A 22861-nucleotide genomic window follows, 5' to 3' on the forward strand; every position below is an offset into this window, starting at 1 on the left:
TTTATATGTAAATATTTTTTTATGGTTTTGAGGTTTCTTGAAATGTCAAAAGAAGAGATGATATTATTTCAGCCAGTAGGGGAGCTTTCTGCGTTGGGTATATTCAGTATACAGCGCACGCTGAAGCTAGTTAGTAATATTTGTGTAGTGAGCGCCCCCTGCTTGCAGCAGGCAGCATTTTTTCCTGAATCCTAATGGGAATCAATGAAAACTAAGTTTCTGTAGACTGAGGCGGAGCCGAGTTAAACATTATCCAGAACTCTAAAGCCAGACGGATCACAGCAAGACTTGTTTTGCTTCGGGGCAGCACCTCCACCGCCTACAGAACTTCACGTAAGGAAACTTGTTTATCAATGTACAATATGTCCGGCATAGCCATATTATCATCATAGTATTATAGTTTATATGGTTGAAAAAAGACACTTGTCCATGAAGTTCAACCAAGGAAGGGAAGGGACTGGATGAGGAAGATGGTTATATAACAGAACCATCTATGTTATTTAGGTTTAAAAAGGCATCTAGACCCTTCTTGAAGCTCTCTGCTGTCCCTGCTGTGACCAGCGCCTGAGCTCTCTGCTGTCCCTGCTGTGACCAGAGCCTGAGCTCTCTGCTGTCCCTGCTGTGACCAGTGCCTGAGCTCTCTGCTGTCCCTGCTGTGACCAGCGCCTGAGCTCTCTGCTGTCCCTGCTGTGACCTGTGCCTGAGCTCTCTGCTGTCCCTGCTGTGACCTGTGCCTGAGCTCTCTGCTGTCCCTGCTGTGACCAGCGCCTGAGCTCTCTGCTGTCCCTGCTGTGACCAGCGCCTGAGCTCTCTGCTGTCCCTGCTGTGACCAGCGCCTGAGCTCTCTGCTGCCCCTGCTGTGACCAGTGCCTGAGCTCTCTGCTGTCCCTGCTGTGACCAGCGCCTGAGCTCTCTGCTGTCCCTGCTGTGACCTGTGCCTGAGCTCTCTGCTGTCCCTGCTGTGACCTGTGCCTGAGCTCTCTGCTGTCCCTGCTGTGACCAGCGCCTGAGCTCTCTGCTGTCCCTGCTGTGACCAGCGCCTGAGCTCTCTGCTGTCCCTGCTGTGACCAGCGCCTGAGCTCTCTACTGTCCCTGCTGTGACCAGTGCCTGAGCTCTCTGCTGTCCCTGCTGTGACCAGTGCCTGAGCTCTATACTGTCCCTGCTGTGACCAGCACCTGAGCTCTCTGCTGTCCCTGTTGTGACCAGCGCCTGAGCTCTCTGCTGTCCCTGCTGTGACCAGCGCCTGAGCTCTCTGCTGTCCCTGCTGTGACCAGCACCTGAGCTCTCTGCTGTCCCTGCTGTGACCAGCGCCTGAGCTCTCTGCTGTCCCTGCTGTGACCTGCGCCTGTGCTCTCTGCTGTCCCTGCTGTGACCAGCGCCTGAGCTCTCTGCTGTCCCTGCTGTGACCAGCGCCTGAGCTCTCTGCTGTCCCTGCTGTGACCAGCGCCTGAGCTCTCTGCTGTCCCTGCTGTGACCAGCGCCTGAGCTCTCTGCTGTCCCTGCTGTGACCAGCGCCTGAGCTCTCTGCTGTCCCTGCTGTGACCAGCGCCTGAGCTCTCTGCTGTCCCTGCTGTGACCAGCGCCTGAGCTCTCTGCTGTCCCTGCTGTGACCTGCGCCTGTGCTCTCTGCTGTCCCTGCTGTGACCAGCGCCTGAGCTCTCTGCTGTCCCTGCTGTGACCAGCGCCTGAGCTCTCTGCTTTCCCTGCTGTGACCAGCGCCTGAGCTCTCTGCTGTCCCTGCTGTGACCAGCGCCTGAGCTCTCTGCTGTCCCTGCTGTGACCAGCGCCTGAGCTCTCTGCTGTCCCTGCTGTGACCAGCGCCTGAGCTCTCTGCTGTCCCTGCTGTGACCAGCGCCTGAGCTCTCTGCTATCCCTGCTGTGACCTGCGCCTGTGCTCTCTGCTGTCCCTGCTGTGACCAGCGCCTGAGCTCTCTGCTGTCCCTGCTGTGACCAGCGCCTGAGCTCTCTGCTGTCCCTGCTGTGACCAGCGCCTGAGCTCTCTGCTGTCCCTGCTGTGACCAGTGCCTGAGCTCTCTGCTGTCCCTGCTGTGACCAGCACCTGAGCTCTCTGCTGTCCCTGCTGTGACCAGCGCCTGAGCTCTCTGCTATCCCTGCTGTGACCTGCGCCTGTGCTCTCTGCTGTCCCTGCTGTGACCAGCGCCTGAGCTCTCTGCTGTCCCTGCTGTGACCAGCGCCTGAGCTCTCTGCTGTCCCTGCTGTGACCAGCGCCTGAGCTCTCTGCTGTCCCTGCTGTGACCAGTGCCTGAGCTCTCTGCTGTCCCTGCTGTGACCAGTGCCTGAGCTCTCTGCTGTCCCTGCTGTGACCAGTGCCTGAGCTCTCTGCTGTCCCTGCTGTGACCAGCGCCTGAGCTCTCTGCTGTCCCTGCTGTGACCAGCGCCTGAGGCAGGATATTCCACAGATTGACAGTTCTCATAGTAAAAAAGCCCTGTCGTCCCCGGTGATTAAACCTTGTTTTCTCCAGACGGAGACAGTGCCCCCTCGTCTTTTGATTAGATCCACAGGACAGAAATGACCATTATACAGGCAGTCCCCAGGATATGTACAAGATAGGTTCTGCGGGTTTGTTCTTAAGTTGAATTTGTATGTAAGTCAGAACTGTATACTTTATAATTGTAGCTCCAGGCAACATTTTTTGGGTCTCTATGACTGTTGGATTTTAAAAATGTTGGGTTGTCATAGGAACCAGGATTAACAATAAATCTTAATTGCAGACACCAGTGATAACTGTTATAGCTGATTATTGTAGCCGAAGGCTAAACTACGGAAAATTATCAAAATCCAGAGGTCCATTTGTAACTAGGGGTCGTCTGTAAGTCGGGTGTTCGGGGACTGCCTGTAGTCACCTGAGTGCTGGTGGCCAAATGCAGGAAAGATCTTTAAATTATTTCTGCATTTTCTTCACAGAGCTGATATATTGTTAGATACATTGTACGTTATTGTGATGCTGATCTAAAGACAATTTACTATTGTCGTCTTATTGGTGTAGAATCCATTCCATCATATAGTAGTAACATGAGAATGTTAAATCGAATCTTTATAAATTTATGATCACCGGGGGAGTCTGACAACCAAGACCCATCCATGGCCCACAGAAAGGGGGGTCCCCAGACCCTCTCTATACTATTTGGAATTACAGCTTTCAGAAGATTTGTAAGATAGTCCCTAAGTCCCATTGAACTCAAGAGAGAGCAAGACCCATTCTACAGAACACAGGGTCTCCTGCCCATCAGATTCCCGACAGTCGTACATTCCCTGTGAATAGGAGATGTGCTTTGACACAACCCCTTTAAAGGACATTTACCACCAGGATGGAGGATTGTAAACCAAGCACACTGACATACTGGTGTGCCCCCCTTCCTTCTCTGGCAGGATTTGCTCTTATTTAAGCTTCCTATACCCTTCATTTAAAGGAAAAAAAAAGGCTTTCAAAATTATGCAAATGAGTCTGAGGGGCTCCAGGATGCATTAACACCTATGGAGCCCAGGACCCCTCAGGCTCGTTTGCACAGTTTTAAAGGCCTTTTTTTGTAAAAACCAAGTCATAAGAAACTAAAAGAAGAGCAGATCCTGCCAGAGGGGGCGCACACCAGTATGTCAGTGTGCTAGATTTACTATCCTTCATCCTGGTGGTCGATGTCCTTTAAACCAATGTAATGTGCAAAAAAAACTGACTTGCACTATGGATTTTTACTGCAACTTTCCCCCTTTGTAATGGGGCACTGCAAAAAAAACTGCATTTTCACGTTTTTGCGAATTTTTGCGAATTTGGTTAAAGCCGCTGCTTATTTCACCCAGAGATGCAACGGTGGAACGAATCCTATTTTTCTAGAATCATAGTTAAAACAAGAGCTGGGGATGAGGATGAGCCTTCTTGTAGGCTTTAGGCTATATTCACACGAACGTATGGGGGACGTATATACGGCCGACGTATATACGGCCGATATACGTCCCCCATACACTTCTATGGGCGCACGGCACCCTACGGGAGCGGTACGGTGCCGTTCCGTACCCGGGAAAAAGATAGGACCTGTCCTATCTTTTCCCGTAATACGGCGCCGTGCGCCATAGGTTGCTATGGAGAGGGGCGGGGGTGAGCTGCGCTCACCTCCTCCTCCTCTCCCCGTACACTGCCGTTGCCCGCTACGGTACAGTACGGGCGGGCAACGGCAGTGTGAATATAGCCTTAACCTGTATTAGCAACCTCGGGATGTCAATACACTTTAGAGCTACGACACAGCAAGAAGCAATAGACTCATTGCTCTTCCACTTGTAGTAAACCGAAGCAACAGGGGGGTCCTAGAGATACCAGAACCAGAACTACAAAACTGGACAAACTGGGAAATCATTATCAGATCTATTAAACAGCGATATTTAGAAATTTTGGGGTAAATTGTGCAATTTTTATTTAAACCTCTTTATTTTTACCCAGAACTTTAGAAGACGCTCGCCATGGACCTTGCCACGATTCTTCTATCTGCCTTCGTCATCTTGGTTTTGGTCATCGCTTTTAGGAATAGGAACCCAGGAAAGTACATAAATTTTCCCCCTGGACCGAAACCCTTACCCATTATTGGAAATATCCTTAGTATTAACATGTCAACACCTTACAAGACGTTTATGGAGGTAATGTGTTACTCATTGCGTAATCTGGACGGTGTATTCCTCTATATTGTATCATAAATGACTGTCAGGAACATAGAGACTGCCTGGACTTTGTCTCTTATATTTAATGATGTGCTTCATAAAACGGAGGCACTCTTTGCCTTAAGGATTGTGTTTTTCACTCTTAAAGGGGTTGGCCAGGAGCAAATATTGAGTGCCTATCCTCGGGATAGGCCACCAATAATTTATATGTAGTGGGGGACCATGCCACAATAATTTTTTGGCATCCACCAATGTTCCTGGACAATCCCTTTAAGAAAACAGGTCCCTTTCATGTCCCATATCCATGTTAAAACATAACTCTAATCATTTCAGTGGAGCTTAGTTGAAATATGAGACATGACTCTTTGAAAGTTGGTGTTCTGTTTCAAAAAGATAGCAGCCATTTTTTTAAAAAGTCAAAGTCAAACTCGGAAAATATTTGTAAGACAAGGTCAGAGCAAATTTTTTTTAAAAAGTATGCAATTGATAGCCTCCTCACCGTACCCCTGTTGCTGTCGTTATGAGGTATTTTGGGTACCAATTAGTTGACGCTTCGTTGTCCTTCCTTGAAACACAGGAGGTCGGGGCTCAGTTGATCACCGGCTACAACAATGACCACCTAAGCTAGTGATTGGTTGAGGGTTATTTCCCATGTGACAAGAGGGATCAGAAAGTAGAATCCAGAAAGCTCATGGTGTTATCTATGAAGTCGCTATGTTTTTTTTTAAGTTTTTGTTATGCCATCTTGGTGGCAATAACCCAAATTATTGAAGAAATATTTTTTAAAAATATATTATATGTGTGCATGAAAACCCAAGTACCTCCTGGATTACAGTAGGTTTAAGCTACAATTTACCCCAATTTTGGGCTTTGATTATATCAATTCTGTTGAGCATCTGAAGCCCCTTCACTTCTGATTAGTTGAGAGTCGTGAAAAAGTGAAAATGTTGGAGATTTTTGTCCCAAATATTTATTCCAGAAAAAAGACGCAAATCGGCAACGCATCTACGAGTTAAACTAATATAATGACATCTTATACCAACTGCCAGAATCCATAGGGAAGAAGTATTAGAAATATCCAGTCACAATTGACTAAATCCATAGACATTTTACTAATTTATCCCCTTTGTTCTTTTTTTTTCTTTTATTCCCAGTTTTCTAAAAAGTATGGCCCAGTCTTCAGCGTCCAGATAGGCTTCACAAAAATGGTTGTCATGTGCGGGTACGATACTGTAAAAGAGGCCTTAGTTGACCAAGGAGAAAAATTTGTGGACAGACCTAAACCTCAATTGTTTTCTAAAACTACAAAGGATCATGGTAAGTACTTGAGTCTACTTGAAGAGGATCCTAAAGGGAACCTGTCAGCTATTGTTCCTGACTGTGATTAGTGTTGCTGACAGCTGATAGATAACTAGAGATGAGCGGACCCGATGGTTGGGATGTGGTTCGGCTGCTTGTCCCAGACATATTGCCGAATTAGCAGCTGAACAGCCAATCCCGCAAATTGATGCCCTTAGCAACTAACCAAGACTATCATTGGCCACGAGAACATGGCTAGGGGCATCAATTTGCCAGATTGACTGTTGGGCTACAAATTTGGAAATATGTGCAGGTCAAGTGACCACCAGGTCTGCTCATCCCTACTAAATTTTCCAAATATTATTTCCATCAAGGGGAGGATTTGGGTTATTTTGTTGAGTAATAAAGCATTTTTAGGTCACAGATTGCTTGCACAGAGGTTTACACAAGAGCATGATCACTATCACATGTCACCTACAACTTCATACTTAGTAGATTTTGAAATTTTTTCAAATAAAATAATTCTAGTAAGAGAGTGGGCAGACCTTCCATTCAGTATCAGTTAATTTGACATCAATAAGTGGAAGACTACAGGATGCCTCATATCTGTTATCCATAATGAAAAGATGCACATTTTTTGTTATAAATACCTATTGACAGTGGAATTCAGCTTTTCTCATATTTTAGAAATTTGTGTGTGACACGGCTGCCCCTGTGATCCAAACCTCGAATCGCGGGCACACCCATGCCCCTCTTCGTGGTGGCACCCCAGTCCCGACTTACCTCTCCGCGTTCCTGCTCCCGCTACAGAGAAAGCTTCCCTCTGCGATTGTTCCCTGCCTTCTGACCTCCGTTTGTGACCTCGGACCTGACCCTGACTTTGCTCCTTTTGCAGCCAGCCTTGACCTTTTGCTCTGTCCCCGACCTTGCATTATTGCCGCCTGCCTTGACCATCTGCCTGTTCCTGACCACGACACTGCCCAGTGATTCTGTACCTTGACCTTGGCTGCCACCGCGGGCAAGTTGCCCCTGTGGAACCACGTGGTTGCACCACACCGCAGCAAGACCATCCTGCTTTGCGGCGCGCTCTAGTGAAGACCAGATGCCATCGTCCGCGGTGATCCAGGGGGTTCACTAACCCCGAGCCTTGACAGTGTGCAAATATTTATGACTTATTTAGAGTTGCAATTTAAAGCTCCTGACTGCATGACCAAGCAGAAATGGCTCAAAATGTTTGGGAATATTTTTTGAGTGACAACCTTTGTAAGGACTTTAGAAGTGATTGTATATTTTGTTGCACATCACAAAGACGGTAACGTCACGTGTTGGTGTTATATCCAGGCGTCATCCTCGCCAGTGGGGAGAATTGGAAAGTGATGAGAAGATTCACGCTGTCAACATTACGAGATTATGGAATGGGGAAGAAGAGTATAGAAGGCAAGATCTCTGAAGAGGCTGCGTCGCTGGTACAGAAATTTAGGACCTATAAAGGTAAGGGGTTACATCATCATTTTATATAAAGGAGAGACCGGTTTTTAAAAATCTTATAAGAGTTTATGGTCATAGGAGCCCTTTAAAAATAAGAGTTAATTTACAGCAGAGAATCTCTTTAATAAAATAGCTTCAAAATGAATTATGTAATGTATCAGGGCCATAAAGGGGAGATTTAGGATTTAAAGCCATATAATACTGTATATTGGAGGCATCATTGTTTTTTATAACTCTACGTTGTCTCATTATAACAAATTTAAAAAAAAATTGACAACAACTGATCGACTTACCTTCTCTCCATAGACTTTAATTGGCGGCTGTAATTTGATCCCTCATTAAGCTGACAGTTCATCTTCTCTCTGGATACAGATTCTAGTAGTGAATTCACAGTGGGGGTCATTTATTAAGCGCCCGATTCGCGTTTTCCCGACGTGTTACCCGAATATTTCCGATTTGCGCCGATTTTCCCTGTATTGCCCCGGGTTTTTGGTGCACGTGATCGGATTGTAGCGCATCCGCGCCGGCATGCACGCGACGGAAATCGGGGGGCATGGCCGAACGAAAACCCGACGGATTCGGAAAAACCGCCGCATTTTAAAAAAATAGTGTCGCTCAGCACACGCTTACCTTCACTAAGCCCGGCTCGGTGTACTCCAGTGCGTTCCAATGCTCTTCAGCACAGCAGTGACATCTGGTGGATGTCGGAGGAACTGCCTTAGTGAATTGCCGGGAGACCCGAATCCACCGCAGAGAACGCCCCGATGGATCGCGAATGGACTGGGTAAGTAAATCTGCCCCAGTGAATCAAAAAGAAAACAAGAAGGAGAGGCAGGGAGTCTAATAAACAGAGATAGAAACATTTATCTTTGTATAGACAATAGTCAATATTTGTATCTCCTTTTTAACTTCTGATTTGACAAAATTTCACAAAAATATTACAAATTCTACAAATGCAATTTTAGTTGTCTTCCAAAAAATTTTGCGGGGGGCCATTTCCCATTTGTGAGAGTACTTCTTTAAGCAGATGGACATGATTTTGGTAAAGTTGAGTTAACTTTATTTGATTTAATGATAGGAAACCTCAAAATTTCCAGTCAGTCGGAATCAGCTCTTTAAGTAGTAGGAACCCTATTTAAGGCTACAGTCACACCAAAGTGTTTGACACAGATTTCGGCCAAAACACCCTATATCATGAGTAACGTCTACCCAGATTCAACGGGACAATGGGGCTTGTCAATTTTTTGTCTGTTGTCCATTGTGTGGAAGAAGGCTACATGTGCCCCTAGTGAGATAAGTACTATTCTTCAGATCTGCTTGATCTGATTTTGTGAAAAGTTTTTGTTCTGTTCATAGGAAAACCTTTCAATAACCTAAAAAATGTGAATTCTGCTGTAGCCAATATAATCGTAGCCATACTGCTCAGTCACAGATTCGATTACGAGGATCCGACCATCTTGAAACTTGTGGCTTTAATCAATGAAAATATAAGACTTTTTGGGAGACCATTGGTCAGGGTAAGTCATTCTCATCTACTTATCGCAGCCTTATTATAACTTATCAAATGTCAAAAAGGGTATTTTCCCTTTTACAACTAATTCATCTAATAAAATTATCTTGATTTAAACTTTTTACGTATGAAGCTACTATGCAGAGCTATGTGTCTCCATGGTAACAGACTACAAACAATCCCCTATGTAGTTTTATCCTGCAACTAGGGAAGGCTGGTTATTTAGCCATAGTTGTCAACTTTTCTAGAATGTTCTTGAGGCTCGAAGAAAAAGGGGAGGAAACATCTAGGCCTTCTGGAATAGTCAGGAGATCACCTAGAAACTCACCACTTGATAGTTCTTAGAGGGTTGTCCTAAAGCTGCTGGGCCCAATCCAAAATCTGGCTTTGGGCTCCTAACAAATCCTGCTGACTCCTGTTGTTCTGGCTACAGAGGGAATCAATCTGGGGGTGAGGGAGCAAAAAGATGGGAAATATCTAAAAATCTATGGGATAGTTATGCCTCCACATATCAGCCTTTAATATAGAAAATTTGTTATAAAGGATGATCTGGGGACAGTAAATAGGAGGAAACGGGTATCAGTATATACAAGTAGGAATTGTATATGGGGCATTAAATAGGTAGAAATGATTTTGTAAATGTCTTTTCTGGTGTCTGTAAGAAGAGGTTTAGGTCTGGCTCTAGGTCTATAAGCAGGAAGCTTGTTTTTCTATAAGGTAAGTAAAGCAACTTCCTCTGTGCCTTTTTTCTGCTTCTTTCTCCTGCAGTGAGCAGTGTATTTGAAAGTATTTTGAGGTCTGTACATCTCAGAAAGATAAGGACAGAATCTTTAACTCTTTCCTTACCTAGAGCACATTTCACGTGCTAATTGAGCTCTCTGAGAAGACCAGGCTAATCAGTGACTGTCTGTAAAGAGTTAAGTCATTAAGCACTTTATCAGCTTCTCCTTATCTGTTAGCTGTCGGTTTTGTTAAATGTTTACTTACACTTTGACTAAATGTTTATTTATGAAATGTATGAATTGCTATGGAGCATTTTTTTTATTAATCTGGTTAATTCTTTTATCTTGTTAAAGCTGTTAAGTAATTTTCCGCTGCTGATTCACTGGGTGCCGGGAGCTCACAAGAAAATTTTTGCAAACATCCGAGAATTTCACAGTTTTTTAGAGACAGTTTTTACTAAACAGAGAAAGGAACTGGATGTGAATGACCAGAGGAATTTAATCGATGCCTTCCTCATCAAACAGCAGGAGGTATTTCTGTCTTATCGGTTGGTAATGGATTAACAAATACTAATCTGAAGGATTACTGTACTCAGCATTAGTACACAAAATGGATCTGCTGGTCCAGGAATTAATTTCTATAGAAATCCTGAAACGTCCACTTACATAGAGGAATAAGATGTTATACAAACATTGATCACTGCTCCTGCAATGTTACATTACCGAGGCCATGATATAGACATTATGGGGCACATTTACTTACCTGGTCCAGTCGCGATCCCGCAGCACTTTGTCCGACGCTGATCCGGGTCTACCGGGATCCACTAAGGTCATGTGCCCGATATCCACCAGGTGTCGCTGCTTCGCCGAGGTCCGCCGGAGTTCACCTTCTTCTTCCCGGTGCATGTGAGTGCTGATCTTGCAACACAAATTCTTTTTTAAATTGCACGTTTTTTCCGAATCCGTCGGGTTGTCCGGCGGCCACGGCCCCCGATTTTTGTTGCGTGAAAGCCGGCGCCGATGCACCACAATCCGATTTTGTGCGCCAAAATCCCGGGGCAATTTGGCGCAAATCGAAAATGTTCGGGAAACCCGACGAAAATGCGGCATTCTCACCCTTAGTAAATGAGCCCCAATGTACCAATTTATCAAATGTTAATCAAAGTGTCAAAGTTGCCCCCAACTGTGTTTTATAACAATATCCAATTTATATTTTTAGGGAAAGCCAGAATCTACTAAGTTTTTCCACAACGAGAACCTGATCGCTCTGGTGGGGGATCTGTTTATTGCTGGAATGGAGACAACGTCCACCACATTGAGATGGGGTCTTCTGCTCATGATGAAATATCCAGAAGTTCAGAGTAAGACATAAATCTCCAAATTGTACACAATGGCCCAAATCTATTATTCCGGTTGCGGACGTTTTCTGCTTCATCTTTGGAGCTCGCACATGTATTTATAAAGTGTCTGCGCCAGTTTTGTGTTGCGAATGCTCTGTATCCGACAAGGCAGAAAAAATGTGCACCTTAAGTGCCTGTTACTGCTTAGTTGGAATTTAATACAGCGACTTGACAGAATTGTGTCTCACCGTGTATGTTAAAGATGAACCTAAATAAAGATGGTGCCCTCTTCCCAAGCAGTCCAGGGGGCGCCAGATTATTGAAGACCGTGCGTCAGTATTAATAATCTGCCGCACCCTGCACACTCGGGCAATTTTGATAAATCTGAGCAGGAGGATATAAGCAGATTGTACATTGGGGCTAACTTACTAAGGGTCCGTGGCCGCACTTTTGTCGGATTTTCCAACGTTTCGCACGGCTGTGACATGTATTCAATTGGGGATTGTGTCGCACGTGATTGGATTTTTGCGCTGCTACGCTAGCTTTCATGCGGCAGAAATCGGGGGCAGGCGATAGGACAGTCAGAAGGTGAACTCCGGCGGACCTGAGCGGGGAAGCAACACATGCAGGATATCAGGCACACGATCTTAGTGAATCATGGCACAGTGCATTATCGTCGGACAATGCACTTTCGTGAACTCTGCAGGACCAGGAAAGAAAATGTGCCCCATTGAGGGTCATTTACTAAGGGCCCGATTCGCGTTTTCCCGATGTGTTACCGTCGGGTTTTCATTCGGCCACGCCCCCGATTTCCGTTGCGTGCATGCCGGTGCCGATGCGCCACAATCCGATTGTGTGCGCCAAAATCCTGGGGCAATACAGGGAAAATGGGCTCAAATCGGAAATATTCGGGTAACACGTCGGGAAAACGCAAATCGGGCCCTTAGTAAATGACCCCCAATATGTACTATTTTCAGGCAGCATGTTATATAGCAGGAGGAGCTGAGCAGATTATACATGAGCCCACATTTGTAAAGCGTTTGCACCAGTATTCTGACTGGCTTTGCACTGAAAAGAAAGTGGAAACTGCTGGCACGTGTTTTTATAAAGTGTCTGTACCAGTTTTGTGTCATGGCTGCTCTGTGTCCACCACTCCACAATTCGTTAGAGAGCAAGAGGAGCCAAGCAGATTGTACAGAGTTGGTTTGGTCAAGAACCATGGTTGGAACGCCAATAGCATTGTAATCATTTGTTAATTGTCCTCTATGAAATAGACCTCAAAGTACTTGTACCGGCCTTGTCTTCTTCAGAACCCTTAGCGCATGCCACAGTCTGGGTCCACCCAATGATGCGCTGGTACATTGGCAAGTCAGTGTAGCCCGTGTTCCCATACTATATAGAAGTAGAGCTCATTGGCTGACAGCCAGGCTTTTATACGTCCCAGTATGTATATGTTTATATGTTTTCAAAAATATCTCTTCTCATATAGAAAAAGTCCAAAATGAAATTGAAAGAGTAATAGGAACCGCTGAACCTCAGGTAGAACATAGAAAAGAGATGCCGTATACCGACGCCGTCATTCATGAAATTCAGAGGTTTGGCGATATTGTGCCGGGTAACGTCCCTCGTGTTACGTCTCAAGATGTCACATTTAAAGGTTATTTTATACCAAAGGTAAGAATTAGATTTTGCTCCGGTTCTCAATGTACACATGTGTGTGATATGTGCCTTTCATGGATTGTGTTCACATAAGTGTCTATTGTGAACTGTGAACTATTGTCTACTGAGACACAGATTTCACAAGATCTTCAGGGGTTTGGCAATGTTTTGCTTGTTTATGAGTACTGATGCCCAAATCCCAGGAGTACACCAGCCATGAGGCGAGTTGAGCCTCTTGCCTCAGGCGGCACCGCCTACAGAAAGATGGAGGGCAGCATTAGGGGTGCAGTCACCTGCTACAAAGCAGAACCTGCCACTTACAAATATTGTCTCTTCACACCTGATGTAAGCATCAGACAGCAGAGAGTTTAGGTTCACCCGGTCCAAAATCTCTCACACTCCATAAGTGCGTCTTCTGCACATGTATTATTCTCGATCTCTTAAAAGCCTTGTACCCCTCAGCTGAATCCAACTTAAGGTGGTGTTCAAGTGCCCCATGCTTTTAAGGACATTTCCTCCATCTCTCCCTTAAAAAATATACATACAGTATGTACACTCCATATATACACACATGCATACACTACTATATATACCCATGCATCATATACATAGACATACAGCATATACACATCACATATGCAAACACAAATACATACATATAGCATAATCACACCAAAAATTCTGGATGTCGGGGCCCCCTGACATTGTGGGTCCCAGAGCAGCTGCTATGGCTGCTACCCCTGTAGTTACGCCCCCGGTCTATTTGGATACTACTGTCTGCATAGGGGTCCGTTCCTGCTTCCTCTACTATTGAGAAGGCTTTGACCACCTCTACCCATCATTGAGAATCAAACGGTCCATAGCCCCTTCCAAGGACTCATTGGGAATATCTTCTTTGTAACCAGATTAAGGTTTAGGAGGCCAAATCAACATCTAGAACCTTGAATTCCAGTGATTATGGCTGCATTATCTTTCGGAAAAAGACCATTTCCATTAGGCAATACCGTCGCCAATGCTTATTGTCTTCTCATAACCCCACCATTATCCATTGGTCCAGTGTTCAGATCAGTCGCACATGTTCTAATTGTAGGCACTTCCAGTAATGGAAAGGAGTCTGCTTTGGCTTTCTGGTTAGTCTCTGGTTAAGTAGCCTCATATACAGCGATGTACCATGTGTTTCCTTGATAGTCATTCAGGATTTGGTGACCGGGATGCTCTACTGCGGCATCAGTCTAGATCTTCCAGGCTTTGTCCCTCATGTGCTTCAACAACCCATGGGTTTCCATCACTCTGTCACCTCTCTGGACCACTTTTCAAAAGTATTATCCATTGGTGTTGTCCTCAGTAGAGTGGCATACCACCACTCCACATCATACATAGAAACCATCATTGTTATACCTAATTTTTCCTAAAATATTATTTATTTTTCCCCATAGGGCACTCTGGTTATCCCATTGTTACACTCAATACTGAGAGATAAAGCATACTTTGAGAAACGTCACGAGTTTTACCCAGAACATTTTCTTGACTCGAGTGGAAAGTTCAAAAAGAACGAGGCCTTCATCCCATTCTCAATAGGTAACAGCAATGTAACTAGATAGATGTTTCATCAATTTAGGTTATCGGGTGTCCAAGAATTACAAACAATTTGTTGTTTAACCAACCATTATCTCATAATAGTGAGATGACTCTGCTCATTCTCCCAGTCTGTACGGCAAAGCTACGTTAAAGAGATTAATAAATATCAGTCTACAGTATCTTCCCTGTTAGAGGTCGGTAAAAAAGGACGACATTTTAAATATGTGGAGAGTGATACTTTTGTTGTTGATTTTTTTAATGCAGCTGAAAAGCTAAAATTTACCTCTATCTTCATTGCTTATATGGAGTGAAGCGAGGTTCATTCTGATTGGGTCTTAAGTCAACACTCATCTTAGACAGAATAAAGTAATAATAAATAAAGAATAAAGTGACCTAAGGACACCCAACTTACAGACAACCCCTAGTTACAGATTGACCTCTCTGCCCCCTGTGACCTCTGGTGACCTCTCTGGATGTTACTATAGTCCCAGACTGCAATGATCAGCTGTAAGGTGTCTGTAATGAAGCTTTATTGATAATCCTTGGTCCCATTACAGAATTTCCAAATTTTGAAAATACAATTGTCACTGGGACAAAAAATTTTTTTGTCTGGAGCTACAATTTTAAAATATACAGTTCCAACTTACATACAAATTGAACTTAAGAAAAACCCTAAAGAACCCATCTTGGATGTAACCAGGGACTGCCTGTATAGCAACAAGCGGGCCATGGGTTCACCTGTTTTGGGCCCTAAACCCTAACAATAGGATATCCTGTTGGAATGGAACCTCCAAAACATGTGACCCAGCTTGGTCACTATTTACTGTATCTACTAAGAAGGATCGGTACTTTGTAAGAGTAAGTACCTGAAGACGTCTGACCATTTACTGTATCTCTTTTTCAAAAAAATTCTAATGTTTTTTCCCCTCATTGCTTTCTAGGTAAAAGAAGTTGCGCTGGTGAAACCTTGGCTAAAATGGAGCTTTTCCTCTTCTTTACATCATTATTACAAAATTTCACATTCCAGGCCCCACCTGGAGCACAATTGGACCTCACTCCTGGTCCAGGATCTACAAACGCCCCCAAACCATATGAAATATGTGCCATACCTCGTACATAGACTGTGGCTTTAACAAAGTGATTTTGGAAAAGTGTTTTTTTTGGCACCTCCAATTTTTGGTTATGTAATAGTTTTTAGCTTTATATTTCCTACTAGCTGTAGCTTCCGGCATTGCCCGGGATAATAAATGACTGCTCCTAGCTACAACAAAGTAGATAGGTTAAAAATATTTTACATGTATCTAAAAGCTGTCAACTTTTTTGACAGTCTCTTCCAGTGACTGTCTGTCTCTGGCACTCTCATTTCAGTGACTGCCCGACACTCTCATTCCAGCGACTGTCTGTCTCTGACACTTCAGTTCAGCGACTGTCTGTCTCTGACACTCACATTCCAGCGACTGTCTGTCTCTGACACTTAGTTCCAGCGACTGTTTGCCTCTGACACTTCATTCCAGCGACTGTCTGCCTCTGACGCTCTCATTCCAGTGACTGTCTGTCTCTTAAACTCTCATTCCAGTGACTGTTTGTCTCTGACACCCTCACTCCAGTGACTGTCTGCCTCTGACGCTCTCATTCCAGTGACTGTCTGCCTCTGACGCTCTCATTCCAGTGACTGTCTGTCTCTGACGCTCTCATTCCAGTGACTGTCTGTCTCTGACACTCTCACTCCAGTGAATGTCTGTCTCTGGCACTCTCATTCCATTTACTGTCTGTTTCTGACACTCTCATAACAGTGACTGTCTCTGACTGTCACTTAATCTATGGGGAGATTTATCAGAAGTGTCTGAGATCAGAGCTTAAGTTTAATTTTCCCACAGATGTTTTTAAAATTACAGCTGATCTCTGTTTGGTTTCCATGGGCAACTGGAACAGTTTTGCCTCAGACATTTCTGATAAATCTGCCCAATCTGTCTTACACTCATCTTATACTCATTGCCTATAGTAACCAATCACAGCTCATATTAACAACATGTGGCAGAACAGAAACCAATCACGGCTCATCTTCTAACAGCCACAGCAGCAGCAGACAATGGCTCCTGTATATGGTGGGTAATAAGTGGATTTGGGAGAGTGTGGGGGGAAAATTTCAGCTCAAAACTCAGTCTATGACGTTCCCTGAGTCGCAGGCAACAACTGTGCAAAATTTGGTGATTGTAAACACAATGGTGCAGATTCCTTTAGCGAACATACACACACATATATACATACATACATACACACGTACATGCATACATACACACACACATTGGGGCACATTTACTTACCCAGCCATTCACGATCCCGGGGCGCGTTCTCCGGCGTTGATTAAGGTCTGCCGGGATTCACTAAGGTTGTGCGCCCGATATCCAATAGGTGTCGCTGCTGCGCTGAAGTCCGCTGGAGTTCACCTCCGTGTTTTTTCCGAATCTGTCGGGTTTTCTGATGGCCAAGCCCCCATTTTCTGTCACGTGAAATACGGCGCCGATGCGACACAATCTAATCGCGTGCGCCAAAATCCTGGGGAATTTCAGCGCAAACTGATTTTTCAGCTACTGCCGATCCAACCATGATGAAGTGGTGAACCCCAGGGCACACCTTGATTGCCTCCCGTCTGGTGACGGTGGATGCCCCAGATAAGAGACTAGGAGGCCATTACTCTATTTACTGAATAGCTTGTTGGTTACAATCAGGTGGAGGAAGTGTTGCTTTAAGAAAACAAGTCCTAAATCCACTTTCACACTATGTGCCATAGTGGTCGAACCAGTTCGCAATCTGAGACCCAGGACTTCAGGTGCCAAATACCTCTCCACACCTGCTCGGTTTTGCCTAGTGAAATAATTTGCATATTGTTAGAGTTTAATTAATTTAATATTTTTTTTTATGTTAAAATGCCTTGTATCTTTAACGTATATTGTAATCAACCAGGCTGGTTATGAAAACCATTGATAGGCAACTCAGGAGAAGGACATCCTCTCATAGACAGTGGTGCAGCCTGTGGATAACGTTGATGTTTTTGCCTCCCGTACAACAGGTGATGCTCTGCAGATGTTCTGAGATGGAGATCTGCTGCCGTCTCGAGGCACAGTAGTCCTCCTCAGATTCACAGCCTTGACCCCTGGCTGAGGAAGTGCCCTGTATCTTCTACTTAAAAATGTTTTTGATCATATTATTCCAACAGGCTATTTATATAAATCTTGTCTATGAATCCTGTCCAACTTTAATCTCTCTGGTTGTGCCATCTCCATACAGAGCGGCTGCTTTATTAGACAGTTGACACCCACTAATCTCCCCCTCTGTGTTCAGTGCTGGGATGAATACAAGTGACTTAAAGGACTTGGCCACTTTTTTACGTAAGTTGCCAATGTGCCTTTTACTGCCATCGCAATAATCTGTGGATGTTCATCAAGTGATTCAGCAATCCTGCTACTTACTTTTGTTCTAAGTTCATACTCTACATGATTCTTTACCGTGGGTTACAGACCCCTTCACTCTTTGTTTCATTGCAGCCAATGGGTAAGATCAAAAAAGTTTTTTTTTTCTTAATAATGTGCCCCCATCATGACAGAAAAGAAAATGTAGCTAGTTTATTAAATAAGACTGAAATATCACATGGTCATAAGTATTCAGACCCTTTGCTGTGACAACATATTTAAGTATTATGTTGTCTATTTCCTTCTGATCCTCCTTGAGAAGTGCACAGTAGCCTCCATAATTTTTAAATGGATGAAGTTTGGGTGACCACAACTCTTCCTCGACCTGGCCATCCAGGAAGACTAAGTAATGGTGGGAGAAGTAAAGAAGACCCCCGGGATCCGTGTGGCTGAGCTCCGGAGATGCAGGAGGGAGATGGGAGTCACCTATCACTGCAGTCTCCAGCAGTCGGGGCTTTATGGCAGAGTCTGGAAGCTTCTCCTCAGTACAAGACATAGGAAAGCCGCATACAGTGTGCAAAACACATGAAGGATCCGGACTATGAGGAATAAGATTCCCTGCTCTGATAAGATGAGGATTGAACATTTTGGTTTAAATTCTACGTGGTGGAGAAAACCAGGCGCCGCTTATCACCTGCCAAATCCAATCCCAACAGTGACACATAGGGGGCAGCATCAGGCTATGGGGGGGACAGTGGCCAATACTGGGGGGGGGCAGCTTCAGGCTATGGGGTGGGGGACAGGACCACTGGGGGTAATGGAAGGAGAGATGAATGTGGCCAAGTACAGAGATATCCTGGATGAGAACCTCTTCCTGATGCTCTGGACCTCAGACTGGACCGAACCATCCGACAAGACAATGACCTTAGGCACAAAGCTAAAAAAAACAAACAGAGGCTTCAGAACATCTCTGTGACCATTTCTGACCAGCCCAACCAGAGCCCGGATCTAATCCCAATTGTACATGAAAAATAAAAAAGAGATTGTGCTTCCATAGAGTAGTAATAGCACAGTAAATATATAATGGCCAACTAGAAACCGTCCCCTGAGATAAGGAGGTTTAATTAAAGCCTGTAGTAATGGAGGCAGCACAGCGTCCTAGTTTCTGGGACACCGAATGTCTAGTTTAGTAGATCATCAATGAGGAGAAAAAATGGACAAGAGGCGCCAATCCAATAGGCAGATTTAGTATTTTATTGGTAAAAACTAGAGATGAGCGAGCACTAAAATGCTCGAGTGTTCATTTTTCGAGATGAACTTTTCCCGATGCTCGAGTGCTCGTATCGAATAACAAACCCCATTGAAGTCAATGGAAGACTCCGGCATTTTTCAAGGGGACCAAGGCTCTGCAATACAATGTGTCATTTTATTGAGAAATAATGTCTTCTGATAAGTTAGCAGATGTACGGAAACATATGCAATGTGTTCTTCATTGTGTTCTTCACTTAAATGATCCTTAAATGATCCTGTGTTCACTGTGTTGTTCACTGTTCTTTACTGTGTTTCCTAAAATGAATGCTTGTTCTCGAGCAGGCGAAATACTTGTCCGAGAAACAAGCCGTTTCGAGTAGGCTTATACTCGAATGAGCATCAAGCTCGGACGAGTATGCTCGCTCATCTCTAGTAAAAACCTTTAAATTTTTCAGTGTTGAGTAGAAGCTTTGGAGCTAGTACAGTCAGGAGTCTTCCTGGGATAATGTAACAAGTTTCTCACCCCTGGATTTGGGGATCCTCTGCCTCTTCCTTGCTGATCCTCTCCAGTTCCCTCCGGTTGGATGGTGAACGTTGGTGGAAGCCATTTTCAAGTCTCTCCAGAGATGCTCAGTTATGTTTAACTGTGAAAAAATGTATAAAGAGCTACAGGGTATTTTGCATCAGACAAGGCAGATAATTAAATGATCTATGTATGTAAAAGTAAATCCATATAATGCAGATAAAAACATAGATACATAGATAATTTAATTATCTGCGTTGCCTGATTCGCTTTACCGTGCAGCTTTTTATACATTTTTTGCACACGTAAGTGTTATATTTTATACTATTTGGCTTATGTATATAATTTTCACTAATGTTTTCTTGACCATAGAGTTTGTAGAAGAGGGAAGTCCTACATCGAAACGGGTTATCCTTGGATTTTACACTACCCTTGGTTTTTACCAATAAAAATCCTACATCTGTCTATTGGATTCCCATTCTCTTGTCCATTTTTTTCTCTTCATTGATGATCTAAACCCAATGGAGCATCTCTGGAGAAACTTAAAAATTGTGTCCACCAACATTCACCATCCAACCAGAGGGAACTGGAGAGGATATACAAGGAAGAGGCGGAGGATCCCCAAATCCAGGGGTGGAAAACTCGTGACATCAGCCCCAATAAGACGCATTTCTGTACCGGCTCCAAAGCTGCTTCTACTAAATACTGAAAATATTTAGGGAGTCTGAACACTTTCTGTTCCCACTTGACATGTCTGTCATGAATAGGTGGAGCTGTAGCAGGAGAGTTATGGCTCATTCTGCTTACTCCACCCCCCTCTAGTCTTTATCATTGACGACGGATTGTGAGGATAAAGACACAGTAAGAGAAGCAAAGAGAGAAGAAGCTGTGTGTATATGCAGAGGTCAGCATGGGGAGAACAGGGAAATGCTGGAGCGCTCAAAAGAGGCAAAGACGCAGGAACATACACATGCCGAGACATGTCTAATGGATGAGACTTATTGAAAAGTGGTGATTGAAAGCTTCTTGGGGGCTCCGAAAAATACAGGCACTTCATTTGAGAGGACCTTTTACACTTTGCCAGCTAAGTTAGAATCTACTGCAATACTTTATTACATTGCATGAGCTGTCGGACCCCTATGGTTCAAACATTCTAGGGTGCCTAAAAAACTCACAAGTGCCCCTTTTATTAGCATTTTGATGCGTGTTAAAAAGTAATCCATGAAAGCTCAAGTATGAAAAACTTCTGAGAGTCTGACACCAGGACTTTTTATTAAAGAGTTAAATTTTTATAAAGACTATCCTCAGGAAAATGGTGGAGTAGGACATAGGACGTCTCACGAAGCCCCAAGTCACACTGCTGGTAGGTAACGTGACCTACAGCTTTATCAGGGTAAGTATAATATGGGTGACCCTATGGGTGATGGGTGACTCTATTAGGGTTTTATACTTTCCCTGGGAATTTTTCTGTACTAGTGGCCAACCTCATACATGATAAGATCCTGACTTTGAAGGCAACTGATTGGCACTGTGCTGTTATTGAGTCCATGCTCTACAAATACGCTGAAATCCTTGTCCACAAGCAGCTATGGGATGAAGGACAGACGCCATTTTGAAAGATTCATCTGAAGCAAATCACAAGACTGGTGATTCGATTTGGTGCCTGAAAAATGGAAAAGTTGGACCAAATCTGTGAATGGATACAAGTCTCTTAGACTGAAGAAAACAAGAACTCAGCTCACCTTTTACTCTGGTTAAACTGGTTTCACCTCTTTCTAAGAAAACTCATCTCACCTCTGATATCAGGATGACACAATATCACCGGCAGTGAAGAACTCGCCTCACCCATTGCTGCCTTCTAAGATTACTGCTATTAGAATAAGTTATCATGTCCATGTACACTGCAGGCTCCATCATAACCCACCACGTTGCCCATCAGATATCTGAGTAATATCTTATGTAATATTTCACAATATTTATCGTTTATGGATTATTGAGAAACCTGGGAGAAAATTCCTTATACAGTGTTTGACTGGCCCACCACAGTACCAGAGAACCCTCTAGAGCAGTGGTGGCTAACCTATGGCACTGGTGCCAGAGGCGGCACTCCAAGCTCTTTCTGTGGGCACCCGGGCCATTGCCCCAAGACACCAGACAGGACTCAAAGAATTTTCCAAGTTCCAAGAAACTTAAAAGATGCTGCTTTCGGTCATATTTATATACTGACTTCGCTACTTGGGACTGTAGGAAGAGGGAAAATGAATTGACACTGCCAAATTATCTTTGAAGGACCTCTTGCCGGTCCCATGATTCTCTGTGCACAGAGGGACACTGGTTGCTGTCCTCAGGAGGCCAATATAATTGAAAGTTGTTGAAGAACAGAGAGCAATAAGTTACTGCTTTAAATTTTGGTTGGCACCTCGCGATAAATAAGGGGGGTTTTGGGTTGCTTTTTGGGCACTTGGCTGCTAAAAGGTTCGCCATCACTTCTCTAGAGAAACCAGGGTTTAACCAAAGGCTGGTGGTGCAGTAGAAGATAACCCAATTCCAAAAAAAGATGTATCTGCTGGACCCATGGAACCTCGGCTTGATACTTCCTTTCCATTCTTCCAAATAAAACGTTAGTTACACAGGTGATTTCTATAAGAGATATCAGTATTGTACTGGTCCACCAGAGGAACTTCCAAAGGTCCCTCGCTCCACCTCAATAGTGGAAAGCAGTGGTCCAGCAGAAGGTGACCCAATTTTGAGGATACTAGGATCTACTTCCTATAGACTAATGGAAGGAGACACTTTTATTTACATGTGTCCATATAAAACTTAATGCATACAGAGGTATGGGATCTACCCACAGATTTCTCTAATCACCATTATTGTTGGACTGGCCAACCGGAGTATCAGTTTTTAGTATCTTCCTCAAACTGACTCAAACCCAATAGTGGACCACAGAGATCCTGCAGCAGTCACATTTGGAGTCTGTTACCTAGAAAATGATCAAGGTTGGGCTTCCAGAATAATTTTATCTGGGGGATCAACTCTCTTGTCGCAGACACTCAACATATCGCATGTCGCAGACGAACCATTCACAGGTGTCCATGAGCAACCAAATTACAGATACATACAACACACATCTCTAATATCGCTACTTGTGTAAGGATATTTATTAAAAGTTACAGTATTATGACTTCTATATTTAGTTTCTTCTCGATCTCCATGTTCTCTGAAGGGATTTTGGACTTCTGTACACCGACCTACCATCACCTGTAGAGAAGTCAATGGACTTATCTCTTTTTACAACATGCCATATAACTGGGCACAGGCGGGGATTCTTCTGAGTAATACAGGGTATGAGCTGAGCACAAACACACGAAAGGTGAACTGAGTTTTCCTTCACACACAAGGAATGATTTAACA

General features: G+C 44.1%; 1 protein-coding gene across 1 annotated transcript; it reads left to right on the top strand.

Annotated features, from left to right (window-relative positions):
* Positions 1-236: 236 nt before the first annotated feature.
* On the top strand, positions 237-17784 carry LOC140122681 (cytochrome P450 2K1-like). Its single transcript, XM_072143791.1, has 10 exons — positions 237-333; positions 4453-4646; positions 5822-5984; positions 7308-7457; positions 8811-8971; positions 10041-10217; positions 10906-11047; positions 12516-12700; positions 14122-14263; positions 15205-17784. Exons 2-10 carry the CDS (start codon positions 4473-4475, stop codon positions 15381-15383), a joined length of 1473 nt encoding a protein of 490 aa, XP_071999892.1. The 5' UTR covers positions 237-333; positions 4453-4472; the 3' UTR covers positions 15384-17784.
* The last annotated feature ends 5077 nt before the right edge of the window (positions 17785-22861 follow it).

Source organism: Engystomops pustulosus, chromosome 3 (genome assembly GCF_040894005.1).
Source record: "Engystomops pustulosus chromosome 3, aEngPut4.maternal, whole genome shotgun sequence".
NCBI classification, from domain to species: Eukaryota; Metazoa; Chordata; class Amphibia; order Anura; family Leptodactylidae; genus Engystomops; species Engystomops pustulosus.